Raw genomic sequence first — 16,335 nt, 5'->3', positions numbered from 1 at the left:
CTGTTCTGCCTAGGTTTTCTTATTATTTACTTTTATACACTTGTGTGTAACAAACCTTTCAGAGAAAAATTACATTTTCATATGTGAAGAACAGCTGAATCACTTGGTTTCTTCAATAAATAAATACATTATTAAATGATAAGACCGTCTGCATTGGCATAGTTGATGTTTTTGTTGTTGAAGCAGTCTGCATGTGCATGGTTGTTGTTGTTTTTCCATTTTCCATTTAATTAAAACAATAAGATGATCAAGGTATAAAATAATATTTAAAGCCAAATGATTCCCAAGAAACTTTGAACCTATTTCTAATCCTCTTACTGCATGACTGGATGCATTGGTTTATCTATAAAGTGTGGATGTGTTTCCATGTATTGATTGGATTAGGTGAGCTTTAATCTTTTTGTTTATTATCTAATATAATACCTGGAAAAAACCTTGGGCTGGCCACTCTTAGGGCACTGACCTAGAATGAGGAGAAACTGTAGGGGTGCAGACAGGTGGCCTTTCAGGGTTGGGCCAGAGTAATTAGGTTCTCTGACTGATTTACCAAATAGATCACTACTATGCATCTCACATGCTAAAACCATGTGTGTGTTTTTAGCATTAGAGAGGCAAAAGGCATGCAGTAGTAATATTTCTGGTTAGAATTGCACTTGGCAAGTGCCATCAGTCCGCAGAGGTGATCGCTGGGATTCCAAAGAAGAGGAATCACTTCTGCTGCCCAGATAAAACACTTAGCATCTCTACTGAACATCAAAAGAAACATTTCTCTATTTAAGGTATACATTTTTACAAGAGAAAAGTACCGAATTAGGATATTGTGTAAATGATTTTGGTGCCGTTTTGATTAATTGAACACGCTTTACATACTGACCAAAATACTCATCCCTTGATGAAAAGAGTTGATTAGACACAAGAAATGAGGTGATTAAGTTTGTGAAATGTCAAGCCAGGTGAAAATCAAGCAAGAATACAGAAATGAACAAAAACACCCTACTTATCAAGAGAACATCGGCTTCATCCCATCAAAATGTTGGAGGCTAATATAAGTCAGCTCATATTAGTCACTGTTCTCACCCTCTGGGGGGGTTCACAGTCAGCCCGGCAACGTTACCACCAACCACAGCCCATCAGTGATCAGGGAGATCACCAATAAGGTCTCCTTGACGAGATTGATGGAGATCGCCAAACCTGATGGTCTGGGCAGCAGTGTCTAGTCACCACAGAACTCCACTTGTAGTAATTGATGGCAACCTGATTGCACAATGCTAAATTGACCATGTCTTGGGATCCCACTTGATGACTTTCCTGTACACTCATCCCTGCATGATAAAATTTCAGCTGATAGCATACCGAAGCATTCAGAAGATAGTCATAAATTGACTTTCTTCCGAAATAAGAATGTAACATGTAGTCAGTGGATGCCCTTCTTGACAAACATTAAAGACATCAAAGATTTTGAGATGAGCTGAGTTGATAAATTATTAATTAAGTTGTCTGATGATTTTTACCAAAGCGTGTTAGATTTATATTTATACAGCTGGGTAATTTACTGAAGCAGTATGACTGAATACTTTGCTTGTGACATCAATGGCAGGTCCCACAATATTATGGTCCACAGCCCTGCCCACTCCTCTATACTGCTGCCTCTAGGGTGTGTAGAGTAGGTATGTCATCTAGGACTCAGAGGCACCTGCTCGTTCAGGCTCTACACAAGAAGAAAAGGAACAAATCCCACAAAACAACATCTTCAGCCTAGTGCAAACCATGCATTGAAGACGTACAGCTAGTATTTCCTACAGTAGTGGCCACACATGCTACTATCCTGTGACTTCATACTGTAGACTTCCTGTTGATCAGCTCTGTTGATTACAAATATTTATTTAGCTTCATGATAATGTTTGTCATGTTTCTGGTTTATGAATTTATTGCAGTTAAAGGTGATACGTTTATTTTGAAACTACTGTACTGTATGTCAACAGATCAGTCAAGTACTGTCCTCACATACAATTCAATGCAGTTAAGCAATGAAAAATATACAGCCAATTTTTCAAGGGGAAAACATGACGCTGGGTTATTCAGAAGTGTTTAAAATGTTAAAAGCATCCTGTATGTTTTCCATTAAAATTGCATTGAGTCTGAGTCATCTCTTAAGGCATGAAACACCATAAAGCAAGATGCTCCCTTTAAGATGAAGGGCCGCATTTTGTTCACCAAATTGTCTATAATGAAAGACTGTTGAGGACGAAATAATACAATTTGTTTAAATTGAAAAGAAATAAAAACAATTGTAAAATATACACAGCTTCCTTTGTATATGTAAAGTGAAACAGAATTGCATATTTTGGCTTACTAATGTGAAATTACTCAGTTAATTAAAAATGGTGTTTTATAGCATAACAATGCTGGTGTACAACAAGTACTTGCCATTTCATATCACAGAAGTGTAGGACTATAGATGCTACATCGAGTGCACAAACATGTAGGTGTCGATTTTGTGCTGTGGAAGAAAGCCTGCAGGAATGCGGTCCCCAGCAGGCTGTACGCCGTTCTCAGCCCCTCTCTCCTCTCGCTGCAGGGGAGCGCCATTGTGTTGGCTCCGCGGCGAGGCGGCACGCTCGGCCAGTTCTGCAGCCTGGCCGAAAGAGCCGGCTTCTCCATTTGCAGATATGAAAATTACGACGAGCACATTTGGAACCTTCATTCAAAGGTTAGTGCACTGCCTCCGCCAGATAACACAGCCTCAATCCGCTCCCAGTCAGGGAAGGATCAGGGGCCTCCTGACAGGCACTTTAACTGTCCGATTACAGCGTTCCCTGAGCCCACTCCATCCGAGCAGGTATTTCTGCTGCTTATTAATTATGCCACAGAGTGGATTAATTCCTCTCCTAATCTCCCTGTCTTGTGAACGGATTATTAAAGTGGCAGTTTCTTGCTTGTATTTCTCTCCTCACTCACAAGGTTTTTCATGTAAGAACTTCATGTGTATATACAGCATATATACATACAGAGGTCCGAGAATTGCCATCACACACTTAACATATTCTTATATTTATTATTTCTGTCTGTACAGTTTTTCATATATACAGTAAACACCATTTTATAGAATGACATATATGTGTGCATTCGTACATATGTAAACATAAGCATATGTGTATTGTGTTTGTTCTCCACATCCACATCTATAAATTAAAGATTCTTAGAATTCTTAGAAGGGGCTGCCGAGCGCAGCAAATGCAAGCCTAAAATTTCAACAGGTAAGCAGCCAATTTCATTATCCAGACGTGTGTTTTTTGTTGATTTTTATTTTTTATTTAATAACAATTCTATGAGAGAAACTGTATTTTTTAAAGAAATGCATTGGACAACTAAAGTCTGGCCTAGGAGGATATATTTTTGATTAAATAAAGGTGTTACACCTCACATAGATGTAATAATCAAAAACAATATTATACATATTTCTATAAAATATGAAACAATATAGATGTTACTGTAGATTCCAAAGTCGACAGTTTTTCTTATTTCAGAAACCGGGTGAGATTAAAAGCTATCAGGCCGAGTAATCAAAAGCATACAATGAAAATAAAAAAAAAACCTAATCGGGCTTATCAGGCATCCTTAAATATTACTGCTGGAGGAAAACAAACAGCCCAATCATTTTAGTTATTTTTTCTTTAGTGCTCTTGCTCAAAACAGCTGCATAAATGACCACCTAAAAGCAGCAGAGAACAGATGTTTCCAGCTGTTTAACAGCAGATACAAGCTGCTCCCAGCTTCACGGAGGCAGGAGAAGGAAGAGCAGCAGGCTTGAAAGCAGTCATTAACCAGCGCTAGCCTGTCAGTATTCAGAAGGGCAGGTAAGGGGGAAATTGTTCTGTCAGCAGGACGTTGCCTGCTTCTCAAGCCTTTAAAAGTGATTTCAAATTTATTAAAAAGCTTAAGGAAATTTTCTTGTGATTTTCTGCCCTTTCCTTTTTGGTGCACACTTTACACAACTGACAGAGGAGGCGAAACAGTTTCTTATGGCAGCTTGAGGCTGCGCTGCAAAGTGTGAATCTGTGGGAAAGAGGTTTAGTTTCTGAGTCACTTTGGCATCTGTGGTGGGACCAGCGATGATGTAAACGGAACTTTTTGGACTGCGTTTTCTGATGACATTTTCTAATTTAGTTTTTAGGCAAGCCTTCCAAAACGATGTTGGAGCTCTCTTCCTGAAGTCTTTAGACTTCATTTAAAATCCTCTGCAGCAGAACACAGTCAGATGGATTCTATAGAAAGAGGCGCTTATTTAAGATGTGTTGGCTCGAAGGCAAGTAGTTCAGAGCTCACTAGACTTTGATACCACAGATGGTGCAAGGAAGCAAACAAACATGGCGGTATGTGTGCAGGAGCCTTAGGGCCGGAGAAGAATCCAGCCAACTGAGACATCAGGTTTTGTCAGCGTGGTTCCTTCTCTCCACACTGTGCCTCACAGGGAGGCTCTTCCTAACACAATCAGCAGTCAATATCTGTTTGGAGAAACAAATGAAGTTGTGTTCTTTCAATGCAAAAGTGCAGCTCCCCTACTGGCAGCTACTAATAGCACTTTGTAAAGCCTGAGTCCACTGTCTGTGTTGACATTCACTGAAGATGAATCTCATTGTTATCAGAGGCTATCCTTCTCGTGCATGGGGGAGTACCTTTCAAACTGTTGGTGCTTGCTGAGCAGTCACGAATAGCTGACTATACTCAGCATAATCATAATGTAAATATTTTGAAGTGTTTCACGCCAAAAAATAACCACAGTAAATCTGCACAACGGTGTTATTTATTCACCCATGCAAGTCAGTGATAAGAAAGCCTTTTCTATGATTCTTCACGTCTATCATTTTGTTGTTAAACTTAGCTTTTAATTTCCATTTCCACATATTCTGATTAGTTCCAGTGATGGGAAAAATAGTGTGAACAACAAATTTCTCTTAAGTGACTACCATTCCTACATCAATTTATTTATTTTCATGTTTGAGGTTATGTTATAAAACAGTTATAACAAAAGATCCTTTTAATTTTTTAACACTTTAAATGTTCCTTTACGACCACTGCAGAACCTCCTTAGAAGCCTACGATAACTTAAATTGCTTTCTATACAGTTTCATTTCAAAGTTTCTATGCTGTTCCTAACCTTCAGATGTTTCAGAGCTCAAACTGGTTGTGTGTTAGGTGCCTGTATGTCTGGCAGCCAGTAGCAGCATCAGGGTATAGGAGCTGGAAATAAGCCATGTTGTTGAACCCAATATCCTGGATTCTTTCAAATAATACCTGGATGAGATACTGGGATCAATTAACTAGTAAATGCCACATAGGCTGTATGGGCTGAATAGCCTCATCTAATTTTTAACATTTTTATTTCCTTGAAAGCAGAGGGTTCACCGGGTCTCTCAATTCTAAAGTCCTTTTCTCAGACCCATTTTATTACATTTTAGAAAGGCCCTAGGCCAGCTTTTTTCAAATATGTCTAAATTTAGGCCACCATTTTCATGTGACCCGAGGACAGCAATTGCAGGACCGGAGGCAGACTGTATGTGAATGCACAGCTGGCCTCAAGTCTCCCTTTTGTATCATATTACCAGCAAGAATATTCAAGTAACAAACCTCTCCCAAACTCACCAGGGGGCAAAAAAGGTAAATGAATGACACTTCTATACTGTAAAGGAACAAGTAATAGGTTTATTCCATGCTGAAAAAAAGAAGAAAAGAAGACACCTGAAGAAGGCTCCACGGCTGAAACGTTGTGTTCTCTTTCTTCTTTTTTTCAGCATGGAATAAACCTATTACTTGTTCCTTTGCAGCCTACGCATGCTAACGCAGCTACCCACCTGAACTTCTATACTGTGCCCTGTGATGGACTGGCATCCCATCCTGCCTCGTGCCCGTGGTTTGCCAAGATAGGCTTCAGCTCCTCAGTGACCCTGAACTGGATGAAGGGGTTAGAAAATGGACGGGGGGGTGGATGGCTTTATAAAAAAAAATATACCCTGAGCCACTTTGAAATGTCAAAAAATGTCTTTAATCTTTTTTTTTAACTCTCAGGTTTAAACCTCTTTGATTATTGTTTATCAGAATCAGGGTATCGGTGAGGTTGAGTCAATTCTTTCAGTGAAAGAAAATAAATTTAAAGGTTTTAGTTTTTCAATGTTTTTGAACGTTTTACACCGAACATTCTTGCCTCCTCACCTGATAAATTGATATTATCTGAACGATATGTTTCTGACTAAAAGGCATTTTTTTAAGAGATCTTTAGTTATCCATTCTGTGTTACTACAAATAATAATAAAACCCTTTTTATCTTCATTGTAGTTTTTTATTTTATTTGCAAGCATATCTCAGCTATTGCTGTTGCACTGGTGCTATAGCTGTGATGCATAAACACCTTAATCAGACAAAGCAGTGCTGAAGGAGGAGGGCTTTTTATTCTGCTGGAGCACCTGAATCACAAGCTGTCTAAAACCATTCTGCAGGTCCCATCCTGTTCACACAGCTTTGCCTTCTGCTGCACAGACTATCATCTACTAAAGTGCATAGTACTCTACTCCATTGGCTAATTCAGCTTTGTGTCCGGTAGTCACCTTTGATTAGCTATGTGCACTGTGGTTAGATATGTGTTCATATAATCAGCTCTATGTACAGTGGTCAGCTCTATGTCCAGTGGCCAGCTTTGACTCTAGAGGTCAGCACTGTTCCAGTAGTTAAGTGATCTTGCCATTTACCCTCTTACCTATAAGCTTTACTTATTAAATACATAATGCAATAGACTTTGAATATGACCTGAGAAATACTAGTTTCCTACTAGTGTTAACTGCAACAATTGTGGTGAATTTGTATTAACTGCCTTCTATAGCATTTTGTGTGTATGTCATGTGATTTTATTTTTAAAAAAAATCAATGCCCTGTGTTCAATGACCTTTCGAAAAGCATAGGTCTTTCTGGTGTAAGAAGCCACAAAGAAAAAGTCCAGTTCTTCAGGACTGGAAGCGGGAAGCATCTGAAGTCACTTACTTTCCAAAGTGCTTCCCAAGCAGCCCCTTCTGAGCACAGAAGGCAATGCTGTTGTAAGTAAAAATGCCCTAGACAAGATTACTTATGTCACTTAGGCCACGGTATCAGACTGTTGGAACTGTGTAGTCGGGTATTAGAAGTTCTAAGATTGCACTGTCTGTATGTACCTGGATAAATAAAGCTCTGCTTCTAATCAGCAAAAGAGGTTTGCCGCAACACTGCCCTTTTCATGCACACAGACACAAAGTGAATCGTGTCTTCTGGCATATATGGCTGAAGGTCCTTCTGAGGCGTTATTGAAGATTAAGTGTGAGACCTTCTACTTGCTTCCCCCTTTACCGAAGATGTATCCGTTAGTCCTGTCTGTGGCAGTGGTTGAAACAAATTGGTGGTAAATGCACATCATTTTCGTTCACTGACTAAAAACGAGTAAATGCAATGTATTTTTAATTATGTAGTAACTGTACTGTTCTTGCACACTATTTCCCATTTAATGCATCATGACTTGTTCCTTATTTAATGTGGCAGCAACATATTGTACAAATATATTAGTTATGCTTGCTAATTTCCAGGCATATATTCCCCAATAAATAATTGCATATGAAATACAGTGTCAGTGCGTATATCATAGTTCTGTGAGACAGGCTTCCAAACTGGAATATTGAATATTCCAGTATACTGAGAAATGGAATGTTAAATTGATGAACATGATGATCGTGAACATGTTGATATGGCATGTTTTACCTACTAAATAGCTGATCAGATGTTTTTTCTCATATAGGATTGGTATCACGTGCAGTCCAATAGACAAGCTCTGTCGGCTTCAGGTGCACAGAAAAGTAATAGGGCAACTTGATAGGTTGTTCCGATGCAGACAAGTCTCCTGAAAAACATGTTATCAAGCAATTTGACGTGAAGTCCCTTTGACAGTGTGATAGGGCATATGGCAGTGATCATGAAAAGCTGGAGTGAAGCTGTCATTGTCCCATGACCTTAGAGTAATTGACCTCCACATTGAAGGCTGTCGTGAGTGCCACAGGCACACTGCACCTTCACGAGCGTGGCATGTCACAGGCTATCTCGCTCAGACACAGTGAGGTATCATTGCCAACAGAGCAGGGGCTCTGCATCCTCTCTGCACCTTCACACAGGTATGCCATGAACAGGCTTTAGCAGTGCTAATGGATGATTTGATTTCTGATGCATGAGTGCTGCCCAGTGTGCAGGGCAGCCGTTGCTCAGCACTTGCTTCCTAGGTATTAGGAGCACAAAGAAATGACACCTGATACCTGGCTCAATATGGAAATTTAGTGACACTTTACAATAAGTGGCTCTTAATGTACATTAGTGCTAGGATTAGCAGGTTGGGTAGGATTTCATACGAATTAGCACCCAGATCCCCAGGTGTGCACTAGAGTTCCACCTTCTGCACAGGGCCAACACACAGGGGAGTCAGGGACACTTTGTTCTTTCTGTTAACACTCTGGGTGGTTGACTTCATTAGCATTCGCTGTTTCATTGTCTTCCTTTTCCTGGTCCCTCATCTCCTTTGCAGTTGCTTTTTTTATTTTATTTTTTGTCCGTGTCTATCCTAAGACAGACATTTTGTCCTTGTACTGTATACCAAATGGCAGGCAGCATGCAGAATAAAACTGGAGATTCTTTCTTTCAGTTATCCCTGGCATAAACAGTGTTCACAGCTGAACACTACAACATTCACATTTCGATTGATACATAACAATCGGCTATCGGGCTGATGGGGGCAGCAGTTTTGTGAACAGTACACCTCTCTTGACCAGTCTTAGGGCACCCTACCCCCACCCCCCCCACAGAGATGCACCTGAAGGCTTGTGGGGTCTTTGTTCAGGACAGACCACCTACTGTGGTACACTGCCATTTCAGATAATGATGTTTTCTGAATTGTGAGGAAGGGAAACCTGAGTAAAGTACCTTTTCTTACCTGTCATTTGTGTTGAAGTCTAAAATTACAGAAGGGGATAGGTACAGAAAACAGGAGAATCCGAGTCTTATCCTCCTTATGCAGCACTCACACACTCTCACATTAGGTAGAATTAGGTAGAATTGTTTTATTACTATGAAACTATCTTAAAGTGGGTATCCAGTGTTATCTTCTGATTAACATTCACACACCAAGGTGTTGTGCCCCAATAGTTTGTGAGTTGTTTGGCTGGTTAAATGTTGTGAATCTCTCTTCATAAGCAATATACATCTTAGACAGGACGCCCAGTCGCTAGCTTTGTTGTGCTTATATTATCACTGTATCAGAATCTGTAATTCAGATGGATGTAACTATCTGTAAATTCATTGAAATACAGTAAATCTTAAATAAACTGCAAGTGTTAAGCTACATGTCTTCTTCAATTATTAATGTTTCTTACATACTAATTATACTGAGCTGATTAACCTTTTTTATTCATTTAGCTCCTTTTACACACAGTGATACAAAAGTAAAGCCACACCTTTGTGATGAACGTTATCAATAGGAATACCCAAGTGCTGCTGTTCATGACGCAGTTGGGTCTTTAGTGCTCTGTACTTCTGCCGTTGTATGATTTCACCACTGCAGCCCTGTGGTGGAATAAAATGCACAATTTGTTCAGGAAAAAAATCAACAGATTGAGAAAGAATTAGTGTCATTTCCTTTCAGTTAAGTTTGAGTGAAAGGCAAACAAGATTTAGCTTTTACAGGGCAATTCTTGGAAAAGGCAGAAGTAATAATGCAACAATTTCAAAATATTTATAGCAGTGATATTTGCTGTAATCAAGATACCATTATGCAGGCATACTTTTTTTTTCCCCTTAGATTAAAATGTCCTGAATACAAAGCAACAAATATTGGGATCTGAAAGGTTTGTAATTCAAGCTGTCTGAAAGGACTGAATTTGTTTGTGCTCTCTGCCGGGTAGATACCGAGCCGGGGCTGTGTGGATGTCTTGGCAGGCTCTCAGCCCTGACTTCCCTGTGGCTTGGCGCTCCTCCCCTTGTTTGTTCCTGCAGGCCCAGCGTTCCCTATTCTTTTTCGGATGAGCCCTTCTCGACAAGCAGGGAGATGCCACGTTTTTTCAAGGCTGCATGTTATCCTCTTATCCCCACTGTTTTGGAATAGAGCGTAACCAGCTGGAGAACTGTAAGAAGCCTGATAATGCAGCTATTTTCTGCCGTCCCATCTTAATCTTGTTACACAAATGGTTGTGAAGAGATTCATGAATTTTAATTTCGCCCCCGTGCATTAACCCCTTGTGTCGATCATCTTCCGCAGCCTCCTGCTGAACCCCTCCTGCTCTTTCTGTCTGTCTTTCTCAGCATCTGTCCTCTTCAGGGACGTTCACCCTAGGTCTTGTTCCCCCTTCTTGAGCTGTTTTTTTTTGCAAAGAAAAAGAGAGTGGCAATAAAATAAATGACTTCCATCTTGGCAGCGCTGCGATTAAAAATAATACAGATTTAACCAGCCACCCATGAAGCCGATTAGCAGCGAGTGATCAGGAGGAACAGCTTTGCTTGTTAAACTTTTCACCTCTGCTAGCTCTGAATTTTTCCTTTCCTAAGCATGGGGTGAATTTTTAATGTAAATGTGTCCCTGTCTGGAATAGGCCGCTGGGTTTCTCTTGGCTTAGTGTTGGGCAACTGGCCTCCAGATAATCAGGTCGAGGGTTCAAATACTGCCTGCACATGGAGTGGTGTGGAAGGAGATAACACATATCGAGGGGTGGAGGGAGTCTATTTATCTTTTCGTTTAAAAGAAAGGGGATTTTACTTGAAAATCATGCTGGTTATCTTACTTGAATCAGGACTGCAAACCTCAGAGCTCAGCCCTTGCGGTCTATAAGCCGGTATCCTGTGTGCAATGGTGGTAACAGAAGAGCTGTGATATTATGCTGGTATCAGTGCTGTCTCTCAGCATTCCTCTGTTAATTGCATGAACTAAGGTAATGTTAGTTGTTCTTATTAATTGTTTAATTCTTGACCCCAGTCTTTGCTGTGATCAGCTTACTGAAAGCCGATCAAAATTAAATGACTGGGCGACTGTAATGTGTTGATGATATATAAACTTTTATTATCTTTTCAAATGAATTTACATTGAGTTGTGTGCGTGACAGGTTTTGTTTTAAGTATTAATTTGTATATTTGTTGTTTTAGGTCAAATGCCTGATCCATGTACATGTAGAACATGATTACACTTTATTTTCTGTTATGGTTAAGGTTAGAAAAAATCCTATTATTGTTATTATTTAGAATATTCCTCTGGTATGCTTTTGTTGCGTGTTGATATCACAGGAGTCTTATTTGTCTAATCCGATTTCAAATGATGTGCTCACTTACTTGTGTAAACATGAGCAGTATGGCTTCTTTCCACACGTTTTGTTGTCTCTTAGTTCTCTTAGTTTATTGCTTAAAGATGCCAAGTTCAAATCCACCCCCAAGCCCTTAAAATACCAAGCCAAAATGACTTGATCAGAGAGAAATGGTACTTCTGGGGTCTGGCTGGTAGGAGGCGAGGCAGCTGGATTTTTTGCTAGATCATCTCATTCCTGCCCAGTGGCACCCATCGAGGAAAACAGCAGGATACTAGAAGGAAAAGAACATTTGGAGTATTTTGCAACTTTCAATGACTTCAGGGACCGATTAACTTCTAAATAAAATGCAGAATATGAAAAAAAGAAAACAGGCATATGAAGTAGACTCTTTGAAGGTATTTAGGTGTGCGACCCCTGTATTTCTGCAGCCCCTACAAGGGGAAGGTTTTGGAAGATAGCAGTCCTTGTTTTAGTGGCCCTGCCTATGGCAGAGACAAGAAGTCTGTGGTGTCTACCCTGAACACAGTAAAAAAGGGGGTTAGACTGCCAGATTGCTTTTGCAATTGCCAGTCAAGTCTCCACTCCTGCCCTCCTCCTGCTCAGCCTTTTCTGAATGGCTCATAAAGGTAAGGACCCCTGAGACTTGAACCAGCCTTTTAAAGATCTCATTTATGGACTGACATAAAAACATCCCCAGCGTGAACTCTCTGTAGCCACTCAGTGATGGTGAGGGCCAGAGCTGCTCTATGGAGGGCATGCAGGCTGCATTACAGGAGCAGGCTGGGACACTGTAGAGGTCCCAGAATGGCATTTGGCAGTTTCCTGCACATTGCAAACAAATACATGTGGTGTATGAACTAATGCACTAAATGTACATGGATACTGTATGTACATGTTTGTACTGTAAGTGTCCTTAAAATAAAGCAATTTTTAGAGTGCATTTTATTTATGAAACAATTTAAGTATAACTTTTACTACAAAATGGAGAAATGTTCAGTCGATATCAAGGACAATGTTATTTAAGCTATATATTTGAACTGCTGGTTGAAACGGATGAAGGATTGTAGAATCTGAATGCTGTAACTTTATAATACTTGTAAACTTGAGACTGTGTGTTGTATATTAGTTGATTTATTTCATTAGGTTTTCTTTGAACTTGTATTTGTACATGATTTGTAAGTCATCCCAAAGTGCTTAAGAAAATTACAACACAGCTCTTGGGGAAAAATGTGAAATCTATTTTCTTGCAGTCTTTCTTAGACCAGGAAGTGCAGCCAGTCTAGCCAAGTGAAACGCTGTTATTCCGCAGACTTTGTGTATCCTAGAACATCCCCCCCCCCACCCTGTACTGTTTGTCCCTTGACCAGCCACTCCGGCACTGCGGCCCCGTGTTGCGACACTCAGTTTGGTCCCATTAGCCACTGGCTTTGCGGTGCTCTTAGTTGCAGAATGGTGAGAGACCCCGGCAGGCAGCCGTCAGGTAGGGTTCTGGCAGTCATCAGGGAGACAGTAAGAGACCAAGAAGCAGTATGTGTCCCTCAGCCCAGCAGCTGTTTCCCAGCCTGTGGGCCCAGGGCTGTCTGTCTTCATTTCATTAGACAGGTCGTTGTGGATATTTCTGCCAACAGGGAGAAGACTGGTTGGCCCTTCTGCTGTCGATGGCACTGGGGAGACAATGGGGGTCCAGGAAGCTCTGAGCCTGAGACTGGGCTCCTCAGATTGCGGGCATTATGTAGCTAAGCCACTGACATCTATACTTTGTCTTTGGATGCATAAATGCTCTTAAAGCTTGCATGACAGAGTGGGTGTGGGCTGCCACTATTACACTGTTACAACAGCAGCGGACAGACTTTGAAAAATCACGGCTTTAAATTGCACGTGTACCCTATGTGTGTTTCCTTTAATTGTAAAGCAAGTTCTGAAGCAGAGCAGGTTTGTCTCGCCTTTTTGAAAAATGCAGACGGACATGAATGTGTAACTATAGAAGTGTTCAGTACGTGTGATATTACAATATAAATACTGTGTATACAGTGTGGTATGTACAGTATATATTTATGAATTTCTGTGCTGCTGATTTGTAAAGTGTATTTTAATATCTACTTCTGAGTAGGGAAGTTTACGGCAATGGGCTCCTGACTGTGTCTCTGTCCTCCTCATTTGGCCATCGTTTTTCAGATGAAGAGTGAGACGTCACAGTCGTATGATGAGAATCTCCACTACCCTGTGTTGCTGACTCTGACCTGGAGCCAACCTCAGACGCACACCTGACCAGAGGACCTCGCAGTGGTACAACAGCGTACCTCCATCTCCTCACCTGCCACTATGCCTCAGCCCTGCGATCACTGTTAACCTGCGTATGGTACTATATTCCTTTATTTTTGTTAGCAATTATTATTCAGAAGCTGATTCAGTGTTTTATAAAACAAAACTTTTTTTATTGTAAGTCAAACCCTATCCTTGTTCCCCTCTCCCTCCCCTACCGTTCAGTACAAATTGTGGTGAAAATCAGTATTAAAGATGTTACTGTTATTTTTTATATTGTGTGCCTGGACTTTCACAAGGTTTTGTAGCGTGAAAGTGTGTCCAGTTTAAATGTGCAAAGTGTAAAATAATGACACAAAGCAGGTGAAGACAATGATGGACAACGCAGAATGATGACAATTCATCGGCAGAAGTTCAAACATTTTTACTTTTGTTACATTTAATAAGGCTAATTTACAGTATAACAGAGTAAGCCTCGGATATTCCATACTGCTCTAATGGCCTGAAAACAAGATGGAGCCCACTTCTTATGGACCAGGAATATATCACATCTACAGTGTAAAATCAAGGAACACTAAACATTATTTTAATTCTGTGCCATTTTTCACCATTTTTACCATTTGACACAGTGTAATGCAATTTATCTAGAAAAGCCTTGAAGTATCACTCGAGATACTTTGATGCTTGTGTCACGAGTTCTAAATTGTGCACTGCTCAATGCAAGAAAATAACATATGGAAATCATTCAGTACAGTTCCATCTTTGTACATTTTTCTTTTCTGCCTTTTTTTCCATAGTTTTGATCTCTCTCAAAAAAGCAGTTAATTCTCAGCAGTTGCACCAAAAGGTACCACGTCTTAGTGCGATTTAGCACAAAATAACCCTTGCATTTAATATAATGTGTCAGTTGAAAGGACATAGCTTCTGCTTTTGGTGTTCTAACTGTGAGATCAAGTGGGTTCCCTAAGTTTCAAGCTGTAAAAACTGCCATCCTGGAAAACCAAAAACCTTTCTGCACTGTTTTTATCCCATGCCATTAGATTGCCAAGGGCACTTTATGAGCTTTTATTTGTCAGCCAGACTATCTGTGGTTTTTGTTCCATCAAGAGATCTTGAAAAACCTGTGCTTTTTACTATGCAGATGTACTGTATATGGAAAAGAATTTTAAGAAGGCATTTATTATGTTTTATGTGTGCTAGCCATATCATATGGTTATAATAACTCTTGAATAAACAAATGGAAATATCCCAAGCTGTTTTTTAAATGTTTTTTTCATCAAATAAAATCAAAACTACAGCAAAAATGATACATGCAGTTATTGTGGCATTCAGAATAAAATACCCTGCTCATAATTTTATGGAGCCAGAGCAAAAACTAATTCCTATTACTGTTGTTTTTCTGACATGCTCATTTTTTGGCTGATGTATGTCACCCAGGTAGGCACTACAGTTGAGTGGTAGATGGGTCCCCTCCTATACTGTATGTAAACTATTTATAATCATTTGTAATGACAAGCGCTATACAACCACAATTATTGTTTGTAAGCATTTTGTTATTTGATCATGGAGAAATCCTTTTGAACCTGGAGTATGTTTTTTCTGCCATTTTGTTTTGGATGAAACATTTTGAAGTGTTTTGTTCTATCAGCAGATCATGAAACTGTCCAGATCAGAGAGCCATACTAATTTCTTGGTGTTCGTGTGCAGCGTGAAACAGCAAGGGGGAAAAATGTGCGTTTACTTGGGTCGGGGATTTCAGTTGAATACTGTATCCTGCTGCTGAAGTGGAGCCATTTTCCATTTTATAAAATGAAAAACAAAACCAACCCCCCCTCAAAAAAACAAGTGGCTAATCCTTGCCCAATTCTGCGGCAGGCTGCACAGTGGAAACATATGGGCCTGGCTCGATCTTTTGATATTTTAAACAGGATGGTTTTCTCCTCCCCTCCAACTACAGAGTACGCTCCCTGCGTCAGACAAGGGCCTCATTAACTTGACCACTTGCCCTTTGAACACAAAGGCTTGCCCGGCCCCCTGCCCCTCCCACCCAATTATGTGTGATTAGGCTCAGTACGCTGTGTCAAGATGAGGGAGTGTGCTGAAAGAACATTATCTGTTTAGGGACAGCAGCACTTTTAGGCTTCTGCTTGGAATGACAGCCGTAGTTTATGGGCACAGGGTCTTTAGCCAGGCGGCGTCCATGAAAACAATAATATGCGCAGTGACCAGAGTGGATGGACAGAAGCTTTTGCCTTAGACTCAGGCCATTCAGCAAGTGTTTCATCCGCATTTTGAACAACAGCTGCAGCACTGTGTCTTACGAGAAAAATACTTATAAGATAAATTTATGCTATTATAGATTTTCCATTATGATAGCATTTTCTGCTTTAAACATCCCACACAGTATATCTTATATTGTGTCTTGTCACAATTTTGATATGTAAAAGAGGAGTTCAGTCACATTGAGGAGCTGATTAAAAACAGATCATGCAGGGCCGTTAGCCAAAGACAACGGCTATAACACTCGATACAGATGTTAAATAAAAAACAGATTATTTAGTTCCATTGGCCAATGATAATGGCTGAAATGCATCGGTCCATATATTAAATAAAGATTTTATGTTTTAAATCAGCTCCTGAGTGTTTCTGAGATCTTGTTTTAATTGTGTGCTGTGCTTTGTGCAAGTTAATGGAGTTGTGCTGTTGTATCCCCTTGTTTTGTCAA

The 16,335-nt window shown here is 40.1% G+C and overlaps 1 protein-coding gene across 4 annotated transcripts in view; it reads left to right on the top strand.

Moving 5' to 3' along the window:
- camkmt (calmodulin-lysine N-methyltransferase) overlaps window positions 1–14,862 on the top strand; it is a 129,847-nt gene extending 114,985 nt beyond the window's left edge. Inside the window, exons 10-12 of one of the 4 annotated variants that reach the window (XR_015927928.1) lie at window positions 2,579–2,710; window positions 3,679–3,857; window positions 13,524–14,862. Coding sequence is in view for 2 of the 4 variants with exons in the window: in XM_088610080.1 (XP_088466206.1) it covers window positions 2,579–2,710; window positions 5,826–6,059 (366 nt within the window). In the remaining 2 variants the exon portion in view is untranslated. The other 3 variants (XM_088610081.1, XM_088610080.1, XR_015927929.1) reach the window with 3 other exon arrangements.
- Window positions 14,863–16,335: the final 1,473 nt, after the last annotated feature.

Source organism: Lepisosteus platostomus, chromosome 17, assembly GCF_059453375.1.
Source record: "Lepisosteus platostomus isolate fLepPlt1 chromosome 17, fLepPlt1.hap1, whole genome shotgun sequence".
Taxonomy (NCBI): domain Eukaryota; kingdom Metazoa; phylum Chordata; class Actinopteri; order Semionotiformes; family Lepisosteidae; genus Lepisosteus; species Lepisosteus platostomus.
This window is presented reverse-complemented; position numbering and strand designations above follow the sequence as displayed.